Genomic DNA, 19,251 nt, shown 5'->3' with positions numbered 1-19,251 from the left:
GGACTGGTATGTCCCTGCACAAAATGACATTTCTAAAGGAATAAAAGTCATTTAAAACTGCTTGCGGCTTTAATGTAATGTCTGGTCCCGGCAATATGGATGAAAATCATTGAGAACAAAGGCATGGGTACCCCGCCCCCAAGCCCATTACCAGCCCCTTTGGGTCTTGTATGGACATTAAGGAGAACCGCACACCCAAATTATAAAAAGGAAAGGCCTGAGGCCCCCAGGCCCTATATACTCAGAACAGCAGTATACAGGCGGTCCAAACAAGACAGGGACTGTGTAGGTTTGTTATTAAGTAGAATCTGTTTGTAATTTTTAACTGGTACATTTTTAAAGTGTAGCTCCAGCCAAAAAATCTATTTTTAAGCTTTTTGGAAAACATAGGGAAGGGTTATCACCCCTGTATAATTTGTTTTGCTGTCTGTGCGCACCTGTTCAGAAGATTTCACCTCACTTTCTGTCCCAATGACAATTGGATTGTTAAAATTTGGGTTTTTTTGTGAAACAAGGAACTCTTACAGGAGAGAATTTCCCTTCCTAGGGGTAGATTTCCTCTCACTTCCTGTTGTCTCCTTCTGTTTGAAAGTAGGAGTTGTTTGTAAGTTGGATGTTTGAAAGTAGGGGCCTGCTCTATATACTCAAAATATAAACGCAAAAATGTGGGCCTTAGGTGTTGGTGTTGCCACAACACTGTAATCCCTCACAGTTACTCTGGGTGGGCGCAGGAACGGGCCCTGCTGTGAAATATTAGATCAAGAATTGTAATTACATGCCCCTGAACAGGGGCAGAAAAATTGGGCCTTAGGCACTGGTGCCACAACACTGCAACCCCTTACAGTTACTCTAGTTGGGGCACAGGAATGAGCCCTGCTGCAAAGTATTGCATCAAAAATTGGCCTGTGACCAATTATGGCTCTCTTCGCTGACGCCGCTGTGAGTGGCCAAAGCATGCGGGTCATCGTGCATGCTTGGCCAATCATCAGCCAGCAATGCACTGCTATGACGCAGTGCATTATGGGCCGTGACACGCCGCTCTAATTTGGCACCAACGGACCATAATGTTCGATCTTCCTCTTGAAATCGAAGCTCATCCCTAGTGGTGAAGTATGGGGCAAGATTCCTCACCCTGCTGCCATTCCTCATTATATTTCTTAGAAAAAAGAAGAAAAAAAACACATACAAAGACAATTAAGGTGCGACCAATCTTTATTGGAGATAAATCTATAGATGGAAATGATTGTCGGGCTTCGGAGAACAGTGACGGTTGACCTAGGACTCCTCAAAGGCAGGGCCTTTTTACACTAAGCCTAAACCTTAAGATGATTCAGAGGAAGGCGAAAACCCCCCCGGCCAGATGGGCTCCAAGGGGGGGAAAAATTCCTTCCTGACCCCCTAAGGCGATCGGATTGTCCCTGAATCATCAGTCTAGGGTGCCCAGTTCATCTCATATAGAGAAAAAAACCATACATAGAACCATACAGAACATATGTATTGCAGGTATGTATGCAATAAAACACACCTACCTGCTTGTTCACAATCATCTTTGGGGCTCATTCAGAATATATGCATTGAGCATCCGCACAGATCAGCGCCCCCACACTGATCAGTGCCTCCGCCCGCCGCACCGATTCCTTATGTTTTCTGTGCCCAGCCCCCTACAGGAGGACTGGTGGTACCCCCTTATTGGTGGCCCTGGTGGTGGTATGTAGACATGCTGTGTATGATGGTATGCATGGTGCTATATACGCAGGTATGTATGCAATAAAACACACTTGCATGCTTGTTTACAATCATCTTTGGGGATCATTCAGAATATATGCATTGAGCATCCGCACAGATCAGTGCCTCCCCCACTGATCAGTGCATCCGCCCGCCGCACCGATTCCTCATGTTTTCTGTGCCCAGCCCCTACAGGAGAACCAGTGGTACCCCCTTATTGGTGGCCCCGATGGTGGTATGTTTGGTACTAGGTAGGCATGCTGAGTATGGTGGTATGTATGGCCCTATGTATACATTCTATGTATGGTTCTATGTATGGTGTAGGGAGATCATTGCCAGTGTGCCACAATTATCTCACTCAGTACTGCTTGTGTTACCGTCTCACAGCAGGCAAATCTCTTTTGAGGTCAAATACCCTCGGTTGGTGGTGACGAGGCTCTTCCTTCAAATGGTGATGAGGAGGCCCTCTATTAATGTCATTGCCCCTCGGATGGTGGTGACGAGGCTCTTCCTTCAAATGTTGCTGACGTGGCCCTCTGTTAATGTCATTGCCCCTCGGTTGGTGGTGACGAGGCTCTTCCATCAAATGGGGCTGACAAGGCCCTCTGTTAATGTCATTGCCCCTTGGATGGTGGTGACGAGGCTCTTCCTTCAAATGGGGCTGACGAGGCCCTCTGTTAATGTCATTGCCCCTTGGATGGTGCTGACGAGGCTCTTCCTTCAAATGGGGCTGACGAGGCCCTCTGTTAATGTCATTGCCCCTCGGTTGGTGGTGACGAGGCTCTTCCTTCAAATGGGGCTGACGAGGCCCTCTGTTAATGTCATTGCCCCTCGGTTGGTGGTGACGAGGCTCTTCCTTCAAATGGGGCTGATGAGGCCCTCTGTTAATGTCATTGCCCCTTGGATGGTGCCGACGAGGCTCTTCCTTCAAATGGTGATGAGGAGGCCCTCTGTTAATGTCATTGCCCCTTGGATGGTGCTGACGAGGCTCTTCCTTCAAATGGGGCTGACGAGGCCCTCTGTTAATGTCATTGCCCCTTGGATGGTGCTGACGAGGCTCTTCCTTCAAATGGGGCTGACGAGGCCCTCTGTTAATGTCATTGCACCTTGGATGGTGCTGATGAGGCCCTCTGTTAATGTCATTGCCCCTTGGATGGTGCTGACGAGGCCCTCTGTTAATGTCATTGCCCCTTGGATGGTGCTGACGAGGCCCTCTGTTAATGTCATTGCCCCTTGGATGGTGCTGACGAGGCTCTGTGTTAATGTTATTGCCCCTCGGATGGTGGCGACGAGGCTCTGGGTTGATACTGGTTTTCCAGTGGTGAGTATTAGGCCACTGGCTGCAATTCACATTCTCGCTCAGGTAGGAGAAGCCCTCAAATCTCTCCTGCCGGTGTGGAACCTCATCTCTCCCAAAGTCTTCATTTTTAATGAAAGCATCCCCTGGAATTCCTTCCCCCAGGTCTTCCTCATGCATCTGGAAAGAGAAAAAAGTATTTTGTCAATGTTTCTGATCGATAGGGAAATAATCCCTAGAAATCCCCCCATTGTGCTGGGACTCCTCCCGTATACTTACATGTCGATTTGGAAATGGTGGGCGTGAGTTCCCTTTCTCTAGCTCCTTCCAGTCCACCTTGCTGAAGTAGGGGTGTTCTCTGATGTCTCTTACTAGACTCATCCGCAGCTCTTGGTCTTTACATAGGAACTGTAAAAAGGAACAAAATATAATAAGATACACTGGAATAACATGAACAATCTATGAACAATGTAATATTTGATTCTGATTCTCTCTATTATTTTGCCTTCTGACCTGCTACTACATCCTGATTGGATTGGATGGTAGCATGGGGCCTTATTTGTGTCATATTAGTTCAGAATAGTTATTAAAGGAAAGAAACATCAGATATTTTGCAATTAAATGTGAATTAGGAATGTATTAAAAAAGAGATTTCTATGAAATCTGCACCTGCCATGATTTTTCTTATGACTCTGGCAGTCCCAGGGGAGTTCTATATGTTGTCTGTGCACGGAATGTCCCCAGAAATTGAATTCAATGTGTGCGATTGGCCCCATCACTATCCAATGGAACCACCCGGACCGTAAATTAAAAAGGGCTGCTTCTTTCCTTATGACAGGGGAAGGCAGATCCTTCCATTAAGCAGTCAGCTTGCTGAAAGTACAGCTATGACCTCCATCGATATGTGATGGTAAGAAGGTGGAACCATGTTTAATAAAATCCTAATAAGATATAATGTATGCAACAGGGAAAGAACATTGTCACTTAAAAGGTGTAAAATTTCTATGTATACTTACCATCTCTATGACGTCACGGAGATACGGGTTCATGCTATCTGGATAATGCGGTTCCCTTGTGGTCACGATCTTCACTTCTTCCTCTGCGGACTCCCTGCCGGTCAGAAATGGATGTCTGCCGAAAGCCATCTTATACACGATTATTCCCAGAGAGAAATAATCAGCCGCTCCGAAGTATGGAATGTTTTGAAGGGCCTGTAGAAACATAAAGAGAAAAAGAAGGATGAGCTGATTGTTGGGTAGAGGACGGAGACGACTCAATGCTGATATATGGGATCTATGAATCCTCCCAGGACTCCTAAAATTGTGCTCAAAAGACCTCAAACCAAGGCGGAGCTTGTGAATATTGGAGGTGGGGCTTTAGGTCTCACAGAGACACAAAAGGAAATTGGCTGAAATCTTCCAAATTGAGGTAAATTTCACCAGAACAGGTGTGCCCGTTGAAGGTTTCTCCTCCCCTCGTGTTCTGGGGAAAGATCTAAAACTCTAACTTTCTTTCTCAATGACAATGGTCACCAATACAAACCAATGGGGACAAATACCCCTGGAATATTGTTCCAGCCTGGAAACCCACTGAAACCAACCAGGTCACCAGTAAAGAAATTCTTAATTTAGTGAAAAATTACCTCCCTTTAGTTTATCTCTATATCCCATTATAACAAATATTACAATTAGGTCTAATATCAGGTGGAAAGCAAGTATCTTACCTCTGGCGACAAGTACCCTGGTGTTCCCGATTGTCCTTGAATCCTGCTGGACTCCGTGACGCCCATACGTGCCAAGCCGAAATCGGCTATTTTGATGTGTCCAACGTTATCCAAAAGAATATTTGCAGGCTTGAGGTCTCTGTGGATGATCTCCCTAGAATGCAGAAACTGCAGACCACAGATCATTTCTGCTATGAAGTATCTGATGGGGGAAAGAGATAGAGGAATTAGCATCACAAATCATCACAGAGTAATGAAATCTAAAGATGAAATGACTTCCCCCTGTAATACATAGGGGTTTGGATGGACGAGGCTCAGGTGAAGGGGCTGACTACATCACTGGCTGTGGTCAGTCACCCCCGACTCCAGAGTGACCCGTTCATTGATCTTACCTTATGGTGCCCCCAGGAAATGGAGCTACTGCCATGGCACTATGGAGATCCCCTCTGGTCACACATTCCAGGACAAAGGCGAGATGATTCTGTGTGAACACAAGAGATAAAGTTTACATTATAGACATGCAGGATTTCATTTTGTGGAGGAATAGACAGACACACTTAATTTAGGAAAACCGGACAGAGGAACTAAGTAGGCCGCCATTACTGGACTGTTCTTATTGCAATGCTACTTCTGTCTGGTCTGGTAAAGAAATTGGAAGGTGAAAAGACTTACCTTTGTCTGGAACGTTCCAAACAGATGTGTAATAAATGGACACTCCCTGGCTACTTTCAGCACGTCACGTTCTAAGAAAACCATATCACTATCGTCTTCATAATGAATAAATTCTGTCTTTTTCACAAGTTTAACCGCCAGCTTCTGGTCAATGGCGGGATGAGAGGCCAAGATCACCTGCGAACTGGCCCCCTTTCCAAGGACTCCATAACAGGTCATGTGTTCAAAGGAGAGTACACATGACTGGTCCTTGGTGACCACGCTGGATGGTACTTGTGAGGCGATCTCATCATGTGTGCTGCGGATGGATGGATTGTCTAGGTCGCACTCTGGTGGAGTAGCCATGTCTTGGTCGCACGCTGGTGGAGGGGCCACGTCTTGGTCGCACTCTGGTGGAGGGGCCACGTCTTGGTCGCACTCCGGTGGAGGGGCCACGTCTTGGTCGCACTCCGGTGGAGGGGCCACGCCTTGGTCGCACTCCGGTGGAGGGGCCACGCCTTGGTCGCACTCCGGTGGAGTGGCCACGCCTTGGTCGCACTCCGGTGGAGTGGCCACGCCTTGGTCGCACTCCGGTGGAGTGGCCACGTCCTGGTCGCACTCCGGTGGAGTGGCCACGTCCTGGTCGCACTCCGGTGGAGTGGACAGGTCCTGGTCGCACTCCGGTGGAGTGGACAGGTCCTGGTCGCACTCCGGTGGAGTGGACACGTCCTGGTCGCACTCCGGTGGAGTGGACACGTCCTGGTCGCACTCCGGTGGAGTGGACACGTCCTGGTCGCACTCCGGTGGAGTGGCCAGGTCCTGGTCGCACTCCGGTGGAGTGGACACGTCCTGGTCGCACTCCGGTGGAGTGGACAGGTCCTGGTCGCACTCCGGTGGAGTGGACAGGTCCTGGTCGCACTCCGGTGGAGTGGACAGGTCCTGGTCGCACTCCGGTGGAGTGGACACGTCCTGGTCGCACTCCGGTGGAGTGGACACGTCCGGGTCGCACTCCGGTGGAGTGGACACGTCCTGGTCGCACTCCGGTGGAGTGGACACGTCCTGGTCGCACTCCGGTGGAGTGGCCAGGTCCTGGTCGCACTCCGGTGGAGTGGACACGTCCTGGTCGCACTCCGGTGGAGTGGACACGTCCTGGTCGCACTCCGGTGGAGTGGACACGTCCTGGTCGCACTCCGGTGGAGTGACCAGGTCCTGGTCGCACTCCGGTGGAGTGGACACGTCCTGGTCGCACTCCGGTGGAGTGGACACGTCCTGGTCGCACTCCGGTGGAGTGGCCAGGTCCTGGTCGCACTCCGGTGGAGTGGACACGTCCTGGTCGCACTCCGGTGGAGTGGCCAGGTCCTGGTCGCACTCCGGTGGAGTGGCCAGGTCCTGGTCGCACTCCGGTGGAGTGGACACGTCCTGGTCGCACTCCGGTGGAGTGGACCCGTCCTGGTCGCACTCCGGTGGAGTGGACACGCCCTGGTCGCACTCCGGTGGAGTGGACACGTCCTGGTCGCACTCCAGTGGAGTGGACCCGTCCGGGTCGCACTCCGGTGGAGTGGACACGTCCTGGTCGCACTCCGGTGGAGTGGACACGTCCTGGTCGCACTCCGGTGGAGTGGACACGTCCGGGTCGCACTCCGGTGGAGTGGACACGTCCTGGTCGCACTCCGGTGGAGTGGACACGTCCTGGTCGCACTCCGGTGGAGTGGCCAGGTCCTGGTCGCACTCCGGTGGAGTGGACACGTCCTGGTCGCACTCCGGTGGAGTGGACACGTCCGGGTTGCACTGTGGTGTGCAGTCAATACCGCGTACACCTACAATAAAAAAAGAGAGGAATTAGATTTAGCACCTTCACCTACATTTCATATATTTTTCTTTGTAGAACATCAAATTATGGAGAGAAGAGATGAAAACGCTGGTGCCAGAGACCATGAATAAACTCTACAGGACAGGGACACAAGGAGGACTAATGTTGTACTTTGTATAAAAATGCTGGTTTCCTGCCACTCATCCCGACCCACTGGTTGGCAATAATGGCATGAAAAGTCAGAGGGGCTGGTAGTACCCAGCCCGTAATCAGCCTGCCCATACATGGTTAGAATCTTGGCTGGTCCTTGCTTAGTCGGGTGAGATTGGAAGTGTCTATGGCCGGCTTTAGGAGCGCAGACACTTCTAATGACAGCACTTGGGGTAAAGGCATAGTGCATATTAAAATGCTGATGGATAATGAATTAGTGCGGTTTTATTTGTGTTGGTTTTGTCCGTCTGTCTGGCCTTGTTTACAAGGGTGATGAGGCCCATATAACATGAATGGGACGTTTCTACAACATCTGTATCTTCCAGGTGCTGCATGCAGGCAGTCCATTGACAATGAGTAGAACGCACAGCTGCACGCACGCAGCCACTTCTCCTAATATGACATGCACTGTCTGCATTCAGGGCCATTCGCCCACACCCAGGACCGCTGGGTCCTGGGTGTGGGCACTTGGCTGGGTGGGCTTGGTGGGCATTGATAGGTGGCACTGATGGGCATTGATAGGTGGCACTGGTGGGCACTGTTACTCTATAAATGAGGCATAATCGCCTCTTCCTTTTCAGGGTCGATGTCCCTTTAAGATGAGCCGGTGATCGGCTTTGTTCTTCTCCTGTCAGCAGAGGAGAAAAAAAAACGATCACTGAGCTTTTGTTTACATCATGTAATGAGCCGTCATTGGCTGATAACTGATCACATGATAAGGGGTCGGGATTGGCCCCGTACTCGGATCGGTGGTCTTCCGAGTCTCAGTGACTCTGTGATCACGGCGCCCTCCGCAGGGAGCGTGCACAGGGGGATGTCATATGACGGCCTCCCGGGAATTCACATCCGCGCTGTGCCCGTCATTTGCCCACAGCGCGGATGTCAGGGGGTTAAACAGGTGGTGAGGAGGCAATATAACACCTTCTTGCCTCCTGTCAAATGCCCTCTGAAGAGCGACTTGAATGTGGATTGCTGTTCAGAGGGCACAACATGTTTAAATGAGCCCTAAGGCAGTTCATACAATCCGTCCATTCAGTAGGGAACAGGAGGGACTATTTCATGTTTTCTTTGGGGCACTGCTAAGTAATCTTCTGGTTTTCAACAAGTACAAAATCCCGGGGAGACGGTGCCAATAAGAGATCTATAACCGTCCATCTGCGTGTGTATGGACCTCCCAGTAGTGTGCAGACGTGGATTGTTGGGGATGAAAACAAAAGATTGACATACATGACTACAGAGGTGCAATCACAATGAGGCCATCAAAGAGAAAGCGGGGGAGGGATCTAGGTCCCATGTGGGATGGTCATGGGGGGCGGCATTATCCGCACTGCCCATGGGGGGAGCGGCATTGTCCGCACTGCCCATGGGGGGAGCGGCATTGTCCGCACTGCCCATGGGGGGAGGGGCATTGTCCGCACTGCCCATGGGGGAGCGGCATTGTCCGCACTGCCCATGGGGGAGCGGCATTGTCCGCACTGCCCATGGGGGGTGGCATTGTCTGCACTGCCCATGGGGGGGGCACTGGGGGGCACTGAACCAATTGGCACCTTTGTTTTGTTTTTTGTGGGTTTACAACCACTTTAAATATTGCTTATAAATGTGTGTTTATTAGGATTGTACAATAAGTACATGGGTTGTGTGTATGTCAGGGGTTGACAAATTTGCTTTGAATTTAGGAGCCAGTTTTTGTTTTTTTAGAGTGGTATGGATTGTCAGCTCCCGGGGTAAGGCCACTCATTTTCACCCCCTATCCCTAACTCACAATGGAGCACCCAGTCAATAACTCCATTGAAACGCTGTTACATCAGGGTTATGGGCTGACCAGAAAGAGAGTAAGGCTGGCAACAGATGGAACTGGCTGGCACTGGCAGGTACGTGGAACTGCCAGATGGCATTGGCAGGTGACACTGGTTTGGCACTGGCAGGTGGCACTATTGGCACTGGCAGGTGGCACTATTGGCACTGGCACTGATTGGCAGGTGGCACTGGTTTGGAAGTGGCAGGTGGCCCTGGTTGGTGATGGCAGGTGGCCCTGGTTGGCGGTGGCACTAGTTGTCACTGGCAGATGGCACTGATTGGTGGTGGCACTGGTTGGTGTTGGCAGGTGGCACTGGTTGGCGGTGGCACTAGTTGCCACTGATTGGTGGTGGCACTGTCAGGTGGCACTGATTGGCAGTGGCAGGTGGCACTGATTGGCGGTGGCAGGTGGCACTGGCAGGCACGTGGAACTGCCAGATGGCATTGGCAGGTGATACTGGTTGGCATTGGCAGGTGACACTGGTTTGGAACTGGTAGGTGGCACTGATTGGCGGTGGCACTGGTTGGTGGATGCAGGTGGTATTGATTGGCGGTGGCACTGGTTGGCACTAGCAGGTGACACTGATTGGCGATGGCACTCGTTGGCACTGGCAGATGCCACTGGTTGGCGCTGGCAGGTGGCACTGGCAGGTTTTACACTGAGCTCTCTATTACTGAAATGTAACAGAGGAGCTGTCAGAATTGAGCTTAAAGCGGAGCTCCACCCTAAAGTGCACCTTCCGCTCATTGGAACCCTCCCCCCCTCCGGCGCCACAATTGGCACCTTTCAGGGGGGAGGGGGGTGCAGGTACCTGTACAGTACAGGTATCTGCACCCACTTCCGGCGTAGATTCTGCAGAAGCTACACCCCTTTCCGAAGGTCCCCCGCTGCCTGCTGGGAAACACACGGATCCCAGAGACAGCGGGGACCATCCTTATTGCGCAGCGCGACTCGCGCATGCGCAGTAGGGAACCGGGAAATGAAGCCAAAAGGCTCCACTTCCTGGTTCCCATACCCAAGATGGCAGCGGCAGCACCCGAGAGACGATCGAGAGATCAGCTTCGGGTGCCGACATCGCGGGCGCGCTGGGTGGGTAAGTGTCATTGTTTTAAAAGTCAGCAGCTGCAGTATTTGTAGCTGCTGGCTTTTTTAAAAAAAAATGGCGGACTCCCGCTTTAATGTCGGAATGGGCGGGACTCGGCCGGGGTGTGAAGCTGACAAGTAACAGAGAGGCGGTGTAGTGTCATATTTTGCTCCCTGAACATTGAAGCTCGGGGATAGGGATGAGGACACTGAACATTGAAGCTCGGGGATAGGGATGAGGACACTGAACATTGAAGCAGGGGGATAGGGATGAGGACACTGAACATTGAAGCTCGGGGATAAGGATGAGGACACTGAACATTGAAGCTCGGGGATAGGGATGAGGCCACTGAACATTGAAGCTCGGGGATAAGGATGAGGACACTGAACATTGAAGCTCGGGGATAGGGATGAGGACACTGAACATTGAAGCTCGGGGATAGGGATGAGGCCACTGAACATTGAAGCTCGGGGATAAGGATGAGGACACTGAACATTGAAGCTCGGGGATAGGGATGAGGACACTGAACATTGAAGCTCGGGGATAGGGATGAGGACACTGAACATTGAAGCAGGGGGATAAGGATGAGGACACTGAACATTGAAGCTCGGGGATAGGGATGAGGACACTGAACATTGAAGCTCGGGGATAGGGATGAGGCCACTGAACATTGAAGCTCAGGGATAGGGATGAGGACACTGAACATTGAAGCTCGGGGATAGGGATGAGGACACTGAACATTGAAGCTCGGGATAAGGATGAGGACACTGAACATTGAAGCTCGGGGATAGGGATGAGGACACTGAACATTGAAGCTCGGGGATAGGGATGAGGCCACTGAACATTGAAGCTCGGGGATAAGGATGAGGACACTGAACATTGAAGCTCGGGGATAGGGATGAGGACACTGAACATTGAAGCTCGGGGATAGGGATGAGGACACTGAACATTGAAGCAGGGGGATAAGGATGAGGACACTGAACATTGAAGCTCGGGGATAGGGATGAGGACACTGAACATTGAAGCTCGGGGATAGGGATGAGGACACTGAACATTGAAGCTCGGGGATAGGGATGAGGACACTGAACATTGAAGCTTGGGGATAGGGATCTCTGCTTTGCTTGTCAGTGTCACACACAGTGCGCAGCCGCAGAGTGTGGAGGAGGGGGGAGGGGGTCAGTCATTGTTAATAGTGATAGTGAGTGGGCTGGTGGCAGCTTAGGCGCCAGGTTGTGATTTCTGGTGGCATTGGTGACCTGGCGCCTGGGGTTTGTGGAGCCCTGGTGTATGTCTTGTGTTGATTGTAACTAAAAAATGTCATAAAAAAGGACTTGATTTAAAAAATATTAAAAAAACATTTGTACCTATGGGAATGTGACCCCAAAACATTTTTTTGAAAAAAAAAATTTCTTTGAAAAAAAAAATTTTTTTTGAAAAAAAAAAAAAATTTTTTTGAAAAAAAAAAAAATGTTTTTTGAAAAAAAAAAAATATGAAGAAAATAATATACTTTGAAAAAAAAAAGTGAAAAAAAAATTTTTTTTTGAAAAAAAAAAAAAAAAAAAATTTATAAAAAAAAAAAAAATCTTTGAATAAAAACACTTACCAATCTCAGTGTCTGTATCCCGGTGATGTCTATTGGCTTTACAGCCGGAACCGAAACATCGAACGACGGCTCTGAAACAGCCGCGCACAAACGCTCGGGTCCTCTTCAGCTTGGAGGGCTTTTTGGTTGGGGTATCTGCAGGCTGGTCACTGACACCTCCTACCATGGCCCTTCCTTTGCTGGGTTTCTCTTTGATGTTTTTCAGAGAAACAATCTGATTACATTTAAATCGGTTCATTATTAAGAATAAAGAAACTCGCTTTAAATGTATGACAACAAATATTGCAATGAAATTGAATTGACCGAAATCAAATCCAATAATATCACAAGGTATCTCTCAGGAGAGATAAAAGCCAACCTCACTTGTCAGTGGACAGTCAACTTCTGATGAATTCTGCCCCAGCGTCTGAATATATAGGGGGACTCAGCCAATGAAATCACAGCGACTTTGGCTCAGCCAATCACAGTGACTTTGGCTCAGCCAATCACAGTGACTTTGGCTCAGCCAATCACAGTGACTTTGGCTCAGCCAATCACAGTGACTTTGGCTCAGCCAATGAAATCACAGTGCAGTCATGTGACTTTTTTTTTTTTTTTTTTGAAAAATTAACTGACGATTTTTCTTAAAGGAGCCAGTATACGGATGTAATAGGGATATACGGCTCCTGGAAGAACATGTTATTGTGAATGAGATTTAACCCTTACAGTCCCATGGCTGAAATAAAGATCTCTATTCTTATGATAACATTGTGAATGGAGCCTTAGAAATCCTCTCCGCACATCAAATCTTTTCATTTCTTTTATTTTATCATTATTACACACCAATTATTTCTCCATGAGGGGGGGAGGGGTGATGAGTCTCACGCTGCTCCCCGGGGCCGCCCGCCGTGTGAAGATCCGTACCGCGCTCTACTAACCAATCACAATTGATAACGGAAGTGACGTTCAGTCGCAGCCATCTTACTATACCCCGCACTCCTCTATAGTAAGCATACACTGAGAAGGCGGACATCTTGTTACACCCACCGGAGTTTGATGCATAAATAGAGTATTTAGAAATCGGAATGTTTGGATGTTACATTTTAAAAGCCGCGGCAAACCTGCCCACCTCACACGTTTGCTAATGTGACAGAAAACTCTGAGTTCAGTCCGTGGGATTTCACCATATAACCTCCGATTTGTGTTTTATAAAAAGTGTAAAATGCAAAACTCTGGTGGGTGTAACAAGATGTCCGCCTTCCCCCCCCCCTTCTCGGTCTATCCTCACAGTGGAGGAGTGCCTGGTGTAGCAAGATGGCGACGACGGATCGTCACTTCCGTTACTAATTCTGAGGGGTCGCGGAATCTGACGGAACACCGGAGCCAGCGCTGCAGCGGTCAGTCCGCCCGATATTTTGTATGACCCTTCGTCTCTCAGCTCCTCCCCTATCACACAGGCTCCACCCTCCTCGCACTCATCTCCGTGGTAACCGTACACTGCAGGGGGAGGAGATAAGAGACACAGCCCCACCCCTCATTCCTCCTCTCTGTTTACTAATATGGAGGCGTCCAATCAGCGGCGGGACAAGTGACCAGCAAGGAAGGCGGGGCCGGTAGCGGAAGGGGCGGGGCAGGGATTGAAATGCACAGTGTCTGGTAGTCATGATCATCTCTCGCCAGGTGAGACCCCGAAGTATCGAGGGGGAGGGGGAGTGTCCACTATAGAGGGTCCCCCTCCCCCAACACACACAGAGGACCAATCATAGGCTGAGCTCTACTACCATCCCCCATCATCCCAGGAGGGACCCCAACTCTACTCAGCTATACAGAGGGGGAGGGGCAGTTTGAGAGGGAGGGGTGTCAGGTGAGGGGGAGGGGTGTAAGGTGAGGTGATGAGGAGTATTGATGGGAGGTTCTCTGTCGCTCTTCATGTGTCGGTGCTCTTCGATGAGGTGGGGGTGTATTTCTCGGAGGGGGAGGGGTGTAATGAGGAGTATTGATGGGAGGTTCTCTGTCGCTCTTCAGGTGTCGGTGCTCTTCGATGAGGTGGGGTGAATTTCTCGGAGGAGGAGGGGTGTAATGAGGAGTATTGATGGGATGTTAGGGGATGGGATGTTGGTAGGGGGCACACTTTAGTGGCACTGGTAGGTGACACTGATGAGGCACGGGTAGGGGGCACACTTTAGTGGCACTGGTAGGTGACACTGATGAGGCACGGGTAGGGGGCACACTTTAGTGGCACTGGTAGGTGACACTGATGAGGCACGGGTAGGGGGCACACTTTAGTGGCACTGGTAGGTGACACTGATGAGGCACGGGTAGGGGGCACACTTTAGTGACACTGGTAGGTGACACTGATGAGGCACGGGTAGGGGGCACACTTTAGTGACACTGGTAGGTGACACTGATGAGGCACGGGTAGGGGGCATACTTTAGTGGCACTGGTAGGTGACACTGATGAGGCACGGGTAGGGGGGCACACTTTAGTGGCACTGGTAGGTGACACTGATGAGGCACGGGTAGGGGGCACACTTTAGTGGCACTGGTAGGTGACACTGATGAGGCACGGGTAGGGGGCACAGACTAGCGGCACTGGTAGGTGACACTGATGAGGCACGGGTAGGGGGCACAGACTAGCGGCACTGGTAGGTGACACTGATGAGGCACGGGTAGGGGGCACACTTTAGTGGCACTGGTAGGTGACACTGATGAGGCACGGGTAGGGGGCATACTTTAGTGGCACTGGTAGGTGACACTGATGAGGCACGGGTAGGGGGCACACTTTAGTGGCACTGGTAGGTGACACTGATGAGGCACGGGTAGGGGGCACACTTTAGTGGCACTGGTAGGTGACACTGATGAGGCACGGGTAGGGGGCACACTTTAGTGGCACTGGTAGGTGACACTGATGAGGCACGGGTAGGGGGCACAGACTAGCGGCACTGATGGGCACATATTGGGACCGATGTCCCTGTAACAGAAGCTGGTTACTGGCTGCTTTATTTTCTCCTTCCGCTGATTGTGAGAATAAAAAAGCAGATAATCGGCTTCTGTTTACTTCTGTGATCAGCTGTTGGCTGAGAGCTGATCATGTGATAAAGTGCCGCAGCGATTGGCTCTTTACCCTGTTCTGTGATCAGCTGAGTGGGAAGAACTCGATGATTGGAGAGCGCGCCGCAGGGGGCACGTGAGCGGCACCATCACGGGAGGACATCTGTGGTCTCCCTCCCACCACCGGAAGGCCGCGCTGTAACAGTCTTTCTATAGCGCCGGTGGAAAGTAGTTAACGGCTTGCCGACCAGCCGCCGCGGTTGTACTGCGGAAACGCGGCTCTGCGAATCGCCGTCATGTTACGTTGCTTCCATATTCAGCCACTAGGGGCGCGCGTGCTCGTCCATGAAACCGATGCCATCACCCGGAGAACAGCGATCTGTGTGTTTCTTATCTGAGGGGAGAAGAGACAGATCATCTGTTCACACAGAGTATGAAGAGCCATCTGTCATCTCCCCTACACAGTCCCCTCCCCCCCTTCAGTTAGAACATGTAGTAGAGAACGCATTAACCCCTTGATCGCCCCCTAGTGTTAACCCCTTCCCTGCCAGTGACATGTTTACAGTAATTGATGCATATTTATAGCATTGATCGCTGTATAAATGCCAATAGTCCCAAAAAATGTGTCAAAATTGTCCGACGTGTCCGCCATGTTGCCGTCCCGGTAAAAGTTGCAAGTCGCCGGCATTACTAGTAAAAATAATAAAATAATAAATATGCCATAACTATCCCTATTTTGTAGACGCTTTACCTTTTGCGTAAACCAATCAATATACACTTATTGATTTTTTTTTTTCTACAAAAATATGTAGAATACGTGTCGGCCTAAACTGGGGAAAAAATATTTTTTATATATCTTTGGGGGATATTTATTATAGCAAAAAGTAAAAAAAACATTGCTTTGTTTTATATTTTGTTTTCAAAATTGTCGCTTTTTTTGTTTATAACGCAAAAAAGAAAAAATGAAGAGGCGATTAAATACCTCCAAAAGAAAGCTCTATTTGTGGTGGGGGGGGGGGCATTTATTTATTTTTGGATGCTACGTCACCCAACTGCATAATGGTCAGTTAAAGCGACGCAGTGCTGAATTGCAAAAAGTTCTCTGGTCAGGAGGGGGGGTAAAATCTTTCGGGGCTGAAGCGGTTAAAGTGGTTGTAAAAAGAAAAAGCACCTGGGTGCAGCAGCCCCCTCCTTATACTTACCTGAGCCAGTAATGTGCAGGAGGTCAGTGGCTCTCCCGGGTCTCTTCTCATTCATTGGCTCTGTATACTGTCAATCTGAGATAATGAGAGGAGGGGGGGCTGAGCTGCACTCTGTGACTGGGCACACCGAGCAATAACTTGGGATGGAGCCCTGCTCAGGTGCCCCCCAGAGCAAGCAGCTGGGAAGGTCTGTAATTATGAACTGGTAATAACGGGAAGAACTACTCATGAAATAGATCTTTCAGATGGTGAGTTGGGCGGGGGGCGGTAAAAACAGGCATCTGATGTAGTTTTGCAGTCTGGATGTTTGGGACTGAGCAGTATAGAGGTATATAGTGTAAGCTTTGTGCTGTCAGTGTGATCTCCCGCCCCGGGATTGGAGAGGTCTGTGCTGCTCACATAACATTGTCTCGCCTCTTCTGGCTGATTTCTGAGGTGCTGCGGCCCGATTCCTCCCATGATCACAATTAGGGTTGTCACCTTTTCTTCACGTCAAACCCAAACACTTGATCGGTGCACACCAATTTTTATTATAGTATAAACTATAGATATATTTTGGTATTAAATAATATTTCTAATCATATGAAGTTAATAACAAGAGTCCCCCTTTACGTCAGAGTCCACGGAGTCCCCCTTTTATATCTGAACTCACAGAGTTCCCTTTCACTCTAAGGGGGGACTCTGCAGACTCTGATGTAAGGGAGAATTCTGGGGACTCTAACATAAGGGATGCTCTGGGAACCCTGATTTAAGGGGGGACACTGAGAACACTGATGTATGGAGAGAACCCTGATTTACCTTAGTGTACTCTCTCAGAGGCAGGAGAGAGAAGGGGTAGACTTCAGACACGGAGGGATGGTGAGCTCACTCACCCTTTGGAAGTCAGCACCTCTCATCCAAATGTATCTGAGGCTGCTGGGCTTCAAATTTTCGGCCCCCACTTTCCTTTTTCTGAGGCACAGCACCAGGCATTGGAATGTGGGCAGACAAAGAGGAGTAGGGGGTGGGGGGAAGAGGTGCAGATTGAGCCCTCTCTCCTCTCCTGTCTGTGTGTGTTTTGTTGGGGAAGAGGGAATTGTTAGTGCTGGCTTTGGGCTGTGTGAAAGAGAGTGTTACAGACACTCTCAGCTTAGACAACTGCAGCCAGCAACCCAGCTGGGAGGCCATAGTACAGTTTAAATAATGTGTCTGGGTCTCAGACAGTCTGAAACCCGGACACATGATTCCAAACCCGAACTGTCCGGGTGAATCCTGGACAGGTGGCAACCCTAATCACAATAGTCTCTCTAGGGCTGAAACAACTAATCCATTATGAAATGAATCGATTCCTATTTTCATAATCGATGAATCGGCCGGTAACCTAATGGGTTAAAAAAACCTAAAATGAGCCCTTTATAATACAAAGATAGCAAATAATCGCTACTATAAATATTCCTGTCACTGTTCTAAAGTAAAAAATGAACCCCTTTCAGTAGTGATTATCGGCTTTTTCTACTATAAAGGGCTCATTTTAGTTTTTTAGTTTTTAACCCCATTATGTTACTAAACGCGTTAGACCCGGTTCACATCTATGCGTTTTTGGTGCTTTTTGCAGAAATGCACTGCAGTTCATTTCCATGGTTTCCTATGGGACACGTTCACATCTGAAAGGGGCGGGGACTTTTAAACGCAAAATAATGCTTTATTGGTTCAATATACTTCAATGGAGAAGCTGCAGAAAAGCGTGTCATGTGTTTTTGCAGCAATTTGTGTGCCCAAAAAAAATGTAAAAATACAAATTGCAGAAAAATCACGTGCGCAAAAATCAAAACGCACAGCAAAAGGCACTGCAGAAACAGATCAAAAGCAAACTGCATAGGTGTGTACCGAGCCTTGTGCTGACCACACCGATCAATTTTCAGATGAGAATATTCAGACTAAAAATCTTTCTACATTCGCTGAATGAAAGAATTTTGTTTGAAATTTTCACTTGTTTTTAAAATGAAGGTAGTATCTGAATGAAAACCACATCCACTGTCTGAAAATTCCTTCCACTAAGACCTTTTCTGTTATTTCTACATTTTCCCCTCACTGTGGTTGAAAATGAACGTCAATTTGATCCACTTTTTTTTTTTTAAGGTTATTAAGCGATTAATCGGCCAACTAATGGATGGTGAAAATAATGGTTAGTTGCAGCCCTAATTCTCTCCCAGTGTTGCTGGGAGAAACCTTGAAACACAACGTACATCCTCCAAGCTAATGAAGCCAATCCTCTTTTATTCACAGATGTGTCCATCACCAACGTTCGCCATCCCAGCTTCACCATTCATGCAGAAGTTTGCTTATGGAACCCGTGTCAGCGTTTACCTGATGAAAAGGTCAGCTCAGCATTCATCATCTTGTTTTGTCGGAGAATAAAGGTGGGGGGAGGGGGAGAATGTTCCAAAATAGATGACAAAGTAGGACGTGTTACTAGTCAGCAAATCTAGGACAGGTAAGTCCTGCATATTGGTGACTACATATCGGAAGTGAAGGCCGGGTTCACACTTGTGGGAATTGGATGAGGGTTTCCCCGCATCCATTTCACATGACGGGAGAGTGTGACCGGCTGTCATTGGAGCCGCTTCACACATCTCCGGGGCGGCTACAGAGCGCACTGCAGAAGGGTCCGGTGTGTCTTTGGCTGTTTTCAGGTCTGAATTGAGGCAAAATTCTGCCCCCCCCCCCCATAAAAAACGGAGAACAGGGGCGCTCCACAAACCGTGTGAACCCAGCCTTAAATCGGAGCTCCGCCCAAAAGGGATGTACTGCTTTTACCACCCCCCATTACCTAGTTTCAACAGGTTCCTGCACCCACTTCTGCTTGGGCAGAAGTTCTCACCCCTCCCCCCTGCGATTTTCTGGGAAACGTCACAGGTCCCAGAAGATTGCATGACCTGTGGAGAGGCAGCCGCCTTTTCCAGGCTTTACTGTCTCAGGGCCGCTCTGTGCAGTTAAGTAGTATAACATGTTCTTCTAAAGTCTGTGGTTTTTTGTTTATTGAAAAACATAATTTTAAGGTTCAAAGCAAGTTTCTCGGCCCCCTAGTATTTCTGGCTATGGCCAATGTAAGTAAGGGCTAATCATTTATGTAGAATT

General features: G+C 49.2%; 1 protein-coding gene across 1 annotated transcript; it reads right to left on the bottom strand.

The window, feature by feature from the left end:
- Positions 1-1,194: 1,194 nt before the first annotated feature.
- On the bottom strand, positions 1,195-4,644 carry LOC143960013 (uncharacterized). The gene is made up of 2 exons (XM_077468271.1): positions 3,302-4,644; positions 1,195-3,202 (listed from the first exon to the last, which is right to left on the bottom strand). Exons 1-2 carry the CDS (start codon positions 3,401-3,403, stop codon positions 2,099-2,101), a joined length of 1,206 nt encoding a protein of 401 aa, XP_077324397.1. The 5' UTR covers positions 3,404-4,644; the 3' UTR covers positions 1,195-2,098.
- Positions 4,645-19,251: the final 14,607 nt, after the last annotated feature.

Source organism: Lithobates pipiens, unplaced genomic scaffold (assembly GCF_037356315.1).
Source record: "Lithobates pipiens isolate NorthernLeopardFrog02 unplaced genomic scaffold, aLitPip1_a1.2 Scaffold_79, whole genome shotgun sequence".
Classification (NCBI taxonomy): domain Eukaryota; kingdom Metazoa; phylum Chordata; class Amphibia; order Anura; family Ranidae; genus Lithobates; species Lithobates pipiens.
This window is presented reverse-complemented; position numbering and strand designations above follow the sequence as displayed.